Raw genomic sequence first — 11,254 nt, 5'->3', positions numbered from 1 at the left:
GTCAGCTGGTTATGGTAGAAATACTGATTGAAAACCCAGCTCCAAACACACAAACATACTGATATATCCACACTGATATTAATCCCTGGCTCTTCATTAACCACATTATTGAACATCTCTGTTTTCACCTGTTTCTCTCACTCTCAGACTGTCTTCCTTCCTCCTTTAAAGTCCCGCCCCCTGTCAGAACCTGCTAGGTTGACTAGAGTTGATTGACACCTGGATGCCCAATGACATCGCTTCCATGAGCTTGGTATAAATGTAACATAAAGCAGTGTGTCAATAGAGAATAAATTGTGTCATTCTAATGGCAAACATCACAGCACATTCATCTTACAGAGCTTTATATTGCTATAAAACTAACTCAAACTTCAACGTTTGAAAATGATATGTGTACAATAATCTTTTTGCTTTCTCAGCCACTGTTACAGAACCTTATTATTATTAAAACATAGCAAGGGTCGGAATGGATATTATCAACATACTCTATAGATTATAGTGTCAGATAGCGCCCCCACCTGGCCGGTGCGACGTGGCTAGACTGAAAACAGAGGTTAGTTGCTAACATATTACATTTTTCCGTATTGGACATGTTTACCTTAGTCTAAAATAAATATTACAACTTCATGAAATGTCACTTTGATAGCAGGAGAACTGAAAGTTTGTGAGGATCTCAACGTCTTGAGGGCGCCGCCATGACAGTTCACCCTACAGCTTATAACGGACCAATCAGAGTCCACGTTGTACGCAGAAGAAACACCTGACGCCTTCCGTCTGAACTCCCTTATATTGTTTGGACGCATCCGGTCTAGATCTAAAGTGGTTATACGGAAACGGTACATCTATGCAGTGTAGTGAAAGTTACCGGATACAGTAGAATACCTGTTCTAATCATTGACCAGTTTTGCCAGATGTTGTGACTTGTGAGAGAAATAAGCAACCAGGTCTAGGAAAACAAGCCCAAAAGAAGAAATATGGCACTAGTCCATTATGAGCACTTTAATTAATCCCTTTGTGAATTGCACGTCAGTTTTAGCTTAGAGAAAATACACCCTCCTAAAGTAACTTTATTTACACCTTATTTATGACCAGCTTAGTGAATCGGTTTCTACATTGCATTATTATTATTGATACTTTTACTGAAATAAAGAAATGTAGTACCCTACTTCTTTCCACCACTAGAGTGTAACCTTGCGTCACCAGTCTTTCCACTGGTAGAGACTGCATGAATGTGATTGCCTATTGATGACACCTGTATCTTTCTGCTGCTGCGGTTGGTTTCTGCTAGTCCTAAATCCTTCCTTGTCTTCCAACAGTAAGCTAACTTTTACAGTGGGGCAAAAAAGTATTTAGTCAGCCACCATTGTGCAAGTTCTCCCACATCAAACATGGACACTCCCTCTTCTTCCACTCTGCTAACGCGACTGCGCACGGAGCCAAACTAGCAGATCACGGAGAAACTCGACGAAATCCAACACAACCCAAAGCGAGGGCATTAACGTGCTACTCTACGGGCGCTTTCGTTAATTATAGTTTCAGTTATTCAATAACTCTCCCGAGTTCCACAACTTTTATTACTTTCTTCCTGTCCTCTCCGTTTTCTCGCCACGAGGCGCGCAGCTAAAGCTAATGCTAAAGCTAATGCTAAAGCTAATGCTAAAGCTAATGCTAAAGCTAATGCTAAAGCTAATGCTAAAGCTAACAGCTAGGCTAGGTCGCTACCTAGCCTTTTGTTAACGTGCACTCGACGGAGAAAGGAAAGATGGAGGCGCCTCGCCCGTGTGCCATACGAGGGTGCGATTACCTCGTCGCTGCGGACGACGACCACCGCCTCTGCATATCGTGCTTGGGGCCTAACCACGCCTGGCTCGCTCGCAACCGGAGCGGAGACGAGGACAGGTGTGGCCCCTGCGGTAGCTTCTCTGAGGCCCAGCTGGAACGACGCCTAGCCAGGGCCACCTCGCTAGCGGCCTCGACGAGCGGCGGTGCTCGGCCTGATGCTCCGCCCGCCAAAGCACCAAGGGCGCCGGCGGCGAGCACTAGCCTTGGGGCCATGGGCCCTCCTCTCCACTCGGCCCCACGTTCCAGCGGAGCCATCAGCAAGGTCCGGGATGAGGAAGCCTTAAGGGCCGCATCCTCATCTCCGGACCCAGACGGCGCTGTCGAGGCCACCGGGCCGTCCCAAGACAGCTACCTCCTCGTTTTCTCCCCCACCACCTCCATCGCCGCCTGGGGAGACACTGCCACTCCGGACGGGAGCGACCTCGAAGGCGACGCCGAGGAGGAGGACGACGCCCTCACCGTGGTGGTGGACGAGGAGAAACAGCTCGAGGAGACAGCCGCAGGCCTCCTCTCCCCACCCACCGTCCCCACTGTGGCTAGGCCATCTCAGCAGGGAGCTACAGGTGGCAAGCGCGCTTCTGGACGCAAGCGTGGCGCGTCCAGAGCATCCTCCACCAGAGCCAGCTACTGGGAGCGCCCTGATGGCTCTTTCGGTGCTCAGGATGTCAGGCGCAAGGATGAGAAACAAGCTCCCCCACCTCGCGCAGGCCACAGCGCAAGGACAGCGGGCCCAGTCGCAGGGGGAGGCAGACGAAGTGACACTCATCTCCCGGTTATACCGGGCCGCCAGCTGATTACCCCGTGTCGGCCACTTGGCCGATATCATGCGGGGTCAGCTTCCCACTTGGGAAAAAGGACTGGCGCTTTTCTTGCCCGGACGGACAGAGTCGAGGACGAGTGCACCAGTGCAAAGAGACCAAATAAGACGCTAAAGACAATGAATACGGTTCAGAGTCATGTGTGTCCTTGTGTCCCACAGATGCATGTACTGCGCACCGTGTTAAAAGGATACAGGTTGCAATTCTCGAGCAAACCTCCACTAACAACCAAAGTAGTGTTCTCCCACGCGTCGTGCCAAGCGGCCATAACGCTGAGGGAAGAGGTTTTGGCTCTCCTGAGCAAGGGTGCAATCAGGGAATTATCTCCGGATCAGAACCGACTGGGTTTTTATTCGGAGTACTTCCTGGTGAAAAAGAAAGGGGGGGCGTAAGACCTATTCTGAACCTGAAGGGTTTGAACAGATTTCTGGAGGTCTTCAACTTTCGAATGCTCACAACGGCGAGTTGTTGAAAACGATACGACAAGGAGATTGGTGGACGAGTATAGACCTCAAGGATGCCTATTTTCACGTCCCAATCTACCCGCCGCACCGCAAGTTCCTGCGCTTTGGCTACGAAGGCAATGTGTACGAGTACACGGTGCTTCCGTTTGGCACTGTCACTGAGCCCCCGGGTTTTCGTGAAATGCACAGAGGCGGCGATAGCCCCGCTGCGTCAGCAGGGTCTGCGTCTGGCGACGTATACAGACGATTGGCTGCTGAGTCGAGGGAAGAGGTGGCGCGGCACATGGAGATGGCCATTGCGCACCTGCAGTCCCTGGGGTTCACAATCAACGCTCTGAAGATCGTCTTGATTCCATCCCAACGAGCCACCTTCGTGGGGATATTCTTGGATTCCACCACGATGGTAGCACGCCTGTCCCAGGACAGGATAGCGGGCTTCTTGGCATGTGGCGGGGGTTGTGGGACTCCTCTCTGACGAGGGCCCACATCAACTACCTGGAGCTGCTGGGAATCTTCCTCGCTCTCAAACATTTCGAGAGCCGCACCTGGGTCTGATCCGTCCGACAGTGGAGAGGATCAGGACCCAGGGTGGGATGGTTCTGCTGGTAGCACCAGCGTGGGGCACGTGGAGGACGGAGATCTCTCCCCTCCTCTACGACGAGCCGTGGCCTCTCCCCCTGTTCAGAGACCTTCTGAGACAAGGCGGGAACGAGGTTTTCCACGAGGACCCCCAGAGACTGGACCTGTGGGTTTACCCCGTGAGAGGTCGAGTCTAAACTTGCAAGGTCTGCCCCCTGCAGTGGTAGCCACTATACAGGGGGCTAGAGCAGATTCTACCAGACGTCAGTACGACGTTAGGTGGAATATGTTTGAGACCTGGTGCCTGGAGCAATCACCTCCGGTGGTGGCTTTTCAGGCCCCTGTGAGAAGCATTCTGGTCTACCTTCAGGACAGGTTGGACCAGGATTTTGCTTTCTCCTCCACCGTCAAGGTGTACCTGGCAGCCATCTCCGCTTGCCACGATGGGTTCGATGGCAAGTCGGTGGGTATGCACTCGCTGGTGCGATGGTTTATGACCGGCGACAGGCGAGCTAGGCCAGTGAACAGACCTTTGTTCCCAAAATGGGACCTGACTGTGGTGCTGGACGCACTGTGTCGGCCCCCCTTTGAACCTTTTGAAACGGTAGATCTGAGGATCGTGAGTTTCAAAACGGTGCTCCTGGTGGCCCTTTGTACGGCGAAACGCGTCGGTGACATGCAAGCGCTCTCGGTGAGCGAAGACTGCATGTGGTTTTCAGACGACGGCAAGACGGTTTTGCTGAAACCCAACTTGGCGTTTGTGTCTAAGACCGGCACGGTCTCCAGGGCCCCGGTGGAACTGGGGGGCTTTCCATCCTCCGCCGTTCACATCGGCAGAGAATAGACGGTTGCACTGTCTCTGTCCAGTAAGGCCTTGAGGCTCTACTGTCAGAGGACGCGGTTGGCCGTGAGTCGTCTCAGCTTTTCATCTCCTTTGGCCTGGGTCAGAGGAAGGCGGTGGCTAGACCGACCCTGTCCAGATGGATCGTGGAGGCGATTCGGCTGGCCTATATGTGAGTAGTGGGGCCGCTGTCCCGGTGGGACCTCTACTCGGGGTGTAGCTGCATCTTGGGCCCTCTAGAAAGGGGTGTCGATGCAGGAGATATGCTCTGCGGCTAACTGGTCGTCTCCCTTGACCTTTGTGTCTTTCTACAGCCTTGACGTGGCGGCATCTGTGATGGCGCGCACGATCTTGGGTGTAGTGGCTGACTCAAGCTAGGAGAATGCAGACATGCCTGGGGGCATGTTGTTTCTTCCTACTTGTGGGCAGCAGGCGGTTTCAAGGTGAGGGAATGCGAGGCATGCCTGGGGGCATGTTCTCTCTCCCTACCTGGCTGGCCTTCCAAGCCCTCCCTGGACCAGCTAGGCGTGGTCAGGGGAGGAGGAGGCCTTGGTTTCTCTGTCACTGGCCGGTCGGACTGGGGTCTGTCCGGGCTGGTGACTAGGGACAGGAGTTATGTCTGTCAAGGTCTTGCCATAAATCCTTTTGCGTCCTGACCCAAGGGGTCTAGGTTGCCTGGAGGCCCGGGTCTTGCCGGGGGCAGGACATGCGGCCTTGGGCAAGCATTTGGGTAGGGTTGTATAAACCTGGGGCTCCCCCGGGGGACGTTTATGTATCCCATAGTAAGTACCTTACTGGAGTCTACGCTATAATAACCTAGGGTTACGTATGTAACCCCGGTTTTATTAGTAGCGTAAGTAAGGTACTTACGTTTTTAACCCCCTCTGTGCGCAGTGTGGCGTGCAGAGTGGAAGGTTTCAGAGGGCGTGTCCATGTGACGCAAAGGTATTTATACCCTAACCGGCTTCCGATTTGTGTCACGCGACCCTATCCAATAGGAATTGGAATTCGGGAGTCCTGTATGTTGCTCTATGCAATCGCCAGAGGGCGATGATATCCCATAGTAAGTACCTTACTTACGCTACTAATAAAACTGGGGTTACATACGTAACCCTAGGTTTTCATAACTTAATCCAATCGTGGCCATGTTCTCCGTATTTTCTTATGCTTTCAACTACGTGACCCTATCGGTTGGGAGGTGTACTGCACTCTGATACATTATAACTATGAGGAAAATGTTTTTATTTGTATTTTCCAGATTTATTTAGCAGATCTACAAGCTCACATCGCGACATGTTGTGAACTTGTAGATCGGCTGTTTTCCGATGCACTGTATATATAGTATAGGTTTAAAGTGGTTAAACCGATTGTGATGCTCTGGGGACATCCTGGAAACCCCTCTACGACCCCTGGTGGTCCCCGGACCCCACTTTGAGAACCAGTGTCTTATCGTATCAAATGTCCCGAATATTTTTTAGATAGCATGTTGTTTAGACCAGGGGTTTTCAATGTTTTCCAGGCCAAGGACCCCTTAGCTGAAAGAGAGATGAAGCAGGGACCCCCATTACATTGTATTAAACTGTGTTGCAGAATAAACCTTTTTATAGATTTCATAGATAGCTTTATAGACTTGTTTGACACACATTATCATTTTTTTGTGTGTGTATTTCAGACAGTTAACCTTTTAAACCCTCAATACTTAGTCAACTTGACCGTTGACTCTGCACTTGGTCTGCTCTTTTTCCCTCTACACCAACTCTCAGAAAATAGCAGATCTACAAGCTCACAACGCCTCGCAGCGTTGAACTGTTACTGTCTCATAATGTGATTGTGTACTGTATGTGATGTCATTTTGACAATGACATTACTCTCCAGGAATATTCTGATCATCCTCCTATAATTTCACAAACCTCTGTAGTGTGTGGTGTCAAGGAAAGCTGCCCGGTTCTCCTCAGTGACTGGAGCAATTGCTCTGAATTTGCACACAGCCATTGACCATTACCATCTGACGGAACGCGCTGGGAGGGACGCGCGACAGGACCTGCAATAACCCCAAGTTTGCAACTACTTTCGCCTGTGCCCTACACCGGGTATGGTCTAGTTAAAGATAACATGCAAACAATCATTACCATTTATTCCATCCCCTTCTACTGTCATACAGGCTGGACTAGATTCAGGAGAGATGGCTGGAATGATTCCTGCCAGTGCCGTTGTACCACGTAGGAGCGGTGAGGTGTTTATGGACCCGAACCATTACACAATGGTCTTCGAGGGCCTAAACCGGATGCGCCTCAACCGTGCCAGGTGTGACGTGATTCTGTGTTGCAGTGGACTGGAGTTACCCTGCCATCGATATGTCCTGGCCTCCTTTAGCACATACTGTACTTTGAGGTAAATACGCATACTTATTAATCTGGTGTTGTTGAGAGTGACATTAAAATCTGCCATGGCTTTCATGTGAGCCGAACATCATGTGATATCATTTAATTGTTGAAACAATGTAAATAATAAAGGCCATGATCACTAAGCCTCTCCCACGGTGAAGCTCACATACAAGGGTGAAATTAACAGATGTGGATCCTGAGATGCTCACCCTGTTGATCATTTATGAATACACTTCAAAGGTGAAGAACAGGAGAACTGTTGCGCCTTTCTTTGTCCTTTTGGTGAAGATTAACTGCAGGTGCTATAATCAAATATAATTATAGCACCGATTAACTGCAGGTGCTATAATCAAATATAATTATAGCACCGACGAAGGTCCTGGGAGGACTGAAACGTTTGCTTTTTAATCCACTGAGCACCGAGCACATTATGAGCATCTCAAAATAAAGGAAAAAAACATTTCTTTAAGTCTTGTCTAAGGTTTTCCTTAACCTTCATGCAGTGAGCGAGTCTCCTTCCGTCAGTTTACACTTCAAAGGTATCCATCTCAAAGGAAAATGTGCAGGTAATGTATTATCATCATAAATAAAACTATTCTTTGTTTTTGTCCTAGCTATGTTGGTGCTTAAGGGAAAACAGGTGGGACATTCAGAGGATCCGTCAAGAGTTCCCACATCTATTCACTCCAGGCATGGTAAGTTGGAAAGGAGTATACATTTTCATATGATGTTGATGCATTGTTTAACAATCTTTTATCAGTATGTCCGCTGCCGCATTGAATTTTCTATTTCTTTTAGATTGCACAGGACCTTCAGATCCTACATGGAGAGGCTGTGCCGAAGCTCTTCGAAACCTGGCTGCCGTTTTTGAAAGACAAGATTCTGCACCTGGCGAGACGGGATGGGAAACTAAACTCGTCGCTTGATGGATTAACACCCGGTAATACATTGTTATATTGTACAGCAGACTTTATTTTACTACTAAATGACCAAATCACATATATGCCATTCCACATATTACCTATACAATTCTCTTCCTACAGATTGTTTGGGGGAACTTGCTCAACTACCAACGCTGCTCCCAACTGTCTACAGGGTTGGCCGAAAAGTGGTCCGGCACACTATCGAGGAGTCTAAGTTGGCCTGCATAGATCATAAGCCTGTAAGTCCCTCTGCATATCTAAAGGGAAATGTTATACTTTTAACAACTTGAACCCAGCATCCATATTCTTAGGGGGGGGGGGGCGCACATTGGCCAAAAATGGCAGATATGCAAGCTCACAACGCTTTGCTATGTGACACACTGTGAGCTAGTAGATGGCTATTTTTGGCGAAGAGAGTTGGTGAAGATGGAAAAAGGTGGTCTAAAGTACAGAGCCAACCCAGGTTCATTTTAAGTCGTTAAGAATGTGCCTGACTGCCTGTTATTCCTGGGCTCAAGAATAGTTCAGAAAATTATTTCTGAATATGCACTGTATCAGCCACTACTCTTGGTGAATGCCAAATCTTGCTTACTCTTTGCTTTTACTTTGTTTGATTTATCTTGTCTTTTGTTCTTCATTTCTTTCTCAGGTTGGAACTAACTTGGTGGAGTACCTCCATGAGGCGAAGGTGTCAAGACCTTGCCCATATGTCCTGTCCCTGGGAAACGATATTCGGCACACCTCTCAGGCGTTCGTTATTCTTGATGGGGAGGCGTTGGAACAAAACACCTTGCTTCAGGCAGTAGACTGTCTGTTTCAAGGTATTCTATATCTTTGACATCGACTACACAAAGGAGTGTGAAGCTGTATGGAAATTCCTCCAAAATGCAGTGTACGAAATCGAGGGAGGAGAGGAGTCAAAACCTGCTACGTTCTTGTGTGCAGCAATACGTGCTTGCAAGTAGACTTGTGGTCTTGATCCTTTTCTTTTCTTTCTTCTGCTGGTCCACCTGTTCTATTCTCTCTTCTGCTGCTCATTGGCTCAGAGTATCTGGTCAAATCAAATATTGCTGGTTTTGTGAAGTGTGTTCATGTTCATAATACTATATTGTGGACTTAATCCTTTTCTTTCCTCTTCTGCTGCTCGGCTCAAGGTAGAGTTATATCTGGTTAAATCAAATGGTGCTGGATTTGTGAAGTGTGTGTGATGTTCAAAATACTACCTCATGCTCAAAGTATTTTATGAGCAAGTTGTGTGCTGAGTTAAAGAGGTAAATGGTGGAAGCATAAATTGTTAAAGTTTATTTGCACATCTTAGTTTCCTGTAGTTCGGATCACCTAAAGGAGCAGTACATTTTTGTAGGGGATTGTCTTTAATGTTTACATAGCCAGTATGAAACAGTAATTTGCTATTTTTGGTCTGACACAAACATGCCCTTTAGATGCTGCTTTGGTTAGGGCGAGTGCTAGATGCACGCATTGTTATTAATTACATGTAAGGAAAAAAAGGGAATCTGTGGTGTGGGTTGGATACCCTTATTGGGAATGTCGCGCCTTTTTGGGAGGACCTGATTCTACAAATGTCTTAAATGTTGCTACTAGTGGTTCTCAACCCAAAAGAAAAGATTTTGAGATTTAGAAATGGCAGATCTACAAGCTCATAGCGTGAGCTATGAGCTTGTAGATCTGCTAGGATGCTGTTAGGATGTGTTTGTTCTAATGTGTGTTATGTACAGTACAGCCTGTAAACACACATTAGAACAAACACATCCTAACCGCATCCTAGCAGATCTACAAGCTCATAGCACATCACTTTGTGTCACGCCATGAGCTTGTAGATCTGCTAGGATGCTCTTAGGATGTTTGTTTTAATATGTGTTGTTTACAGGCTGTACTGTACATGGATAAATGTTCAGTTTTGTTTAAAGAAAGTTTTGCACTTTATTGTGAACTGAATCTTTTGCACTTTATATTGAACTGTCAATTGTTATAAAAATAAAATGAATATGTTTCTAAGATTCCAACATCGTTTAAAAGTGTTTATTGCATATTATTTGCATGACCAAATATAGGATGTATTTTAAAAGGGTTTGTAATTTAACTGTTTAAGAGACATGGGTATTGCATTAAAAACAATATTACAGATTTGACTAACAAAACATGACGATAATAACTTGTAGAATTAACCCATCGCAGTTATTATGAATCAGCATTTGGGAAGAATATTTAACCCAATTCATGGTAGAATTTACCCAGGGCTGTAATTAATTTGACCCAGCATTTGGTTGTAATATTTAACCCAATTCATGGTAGAATTTGCCCAGGGCTGTAATTAATTTGACCCAACATTTGGATTAAATGTATAACCCATCAGCTCGGTTAAAATGCACAACCCATTTTGTTGGGTCAAATTAACTACTGCTGGGTTGGTCCAATATTGATCCAGGCGTTGGGTTAAAAAACCCAGCATTTTTTTGTGTGTATATCATGATAATTTTCCAAGAGTGACCTGGCCTAGAGGCAGCATTATTACAATAATGGACAAACAATACAAAAACAATACATATGTAACAAACACAAATGAATATCCAGTTAAAGTGCAAAACAGGATCAGAAACTGTGCTAAGTGCACATTTAATGGGGATCAATAGCCAGTTTAAATCAGGAACAACCTAGCACTTGGAAGTGATCTAGTAGCCATTTAAAAAGACATTCATCATAAATGTATTTTGAAAATAGATTTGTGTCTTTTAAAAACATAAAAAAATTGCGATCTTATTTTGAAGGCAACCTCACAATGTGCCACGTCATCGTTCAGACGTATAGCCAATCATAGTGTGTGTAACTGTTAGATAGTGATGACTTATCTAAAGACTCAACTCCGTATTTAAACAATGAACTTTTATGTCTTTGATGTCAATCAGGTAGGTCTATTTACGAACACTGTACCCTAAAAAATAACATACTTAATGTGTGTTTTACAGTTTAATAATTTTACTTGTATTAGTATAATTTTACTTGTATTAGTGTTGCAGCATGGCACACAACGTCATTTTATTGTAACAGAACGTTTTTTCCCGCCTAGGTCCTCCCAGGAACAAAGAGAGTCTTTCCAGGAAGTCACAGAGATGACCAAGCAGGTTCAGGAGGCCCAGCAGGCCCAGCAGGCCCAGATGGACGTAATCACCAAGCTCACCTCGCTCAAGCTCGTAAAAGGTGTGGACCTTACATTTTGTATTGATATTCGAACGGTGGTGCCACTATATATGTCTATGAATTGAATACCAAGGCCCTCATTATAAACAAGACCGCAAGGACTTTTATGAACAAACCTGTTAGACAAAGTATTTTTAATAAAATATGAAAAAAACACACACACATACACACACACACACACACACAC

General features: G+C 46.4%; 1 protein-coding gene across 1 annotated transcript; it reads left to right on the top strand.

Annotated features, from left to right (window-relative positions):
- Nucleotides 1-6,726: 6,726 nt before the first annotated feature.
- Nucleotides 6,727-9,436, top strand: LOC311061583 (uncharacterized protein; the record flags this gene model as incomplete). The annotated part of the gene is made up of 5 exons (XM_084080270.1): nucleotides 6,727-6,848; nucleotides 7,560-7,623; nucleotides 7,727-7,868; nucleotides 7,972-8,090; nucleotides 8,501-9,436. The coding sequence occupies 5 exons, from the start codon at nucleotides 6,727-6,729 to the stop codon at nucleotides 8,687-8,689; spliced, it is 636 nt and encodes a 211-aa protein (XP_083936396.1). The 3' UTR covers nucleotides 8,690-9,436.
- Nucleotides 9,437-11,254: the final 1,818 nt, after the last annotated feature.

This window comes from Gymnoscopelus microlampas (genome assembly GCF_963454915.1).
Source record: "Gymnoscopelus microlampas genome assembly, chromosome: 15".
NCBI lineage: Eukaryota > Metazoa > Chordata > Actinopteri > Myctophiformes > Myctophidae > Gymnoscopelus > Gymnoscopelus microlampas.
The sequence above is the reverse complement of the archived record's forward strand: the minus strand, read 5'-3'. Positions and strand labels throughout refer to the sequence as shown.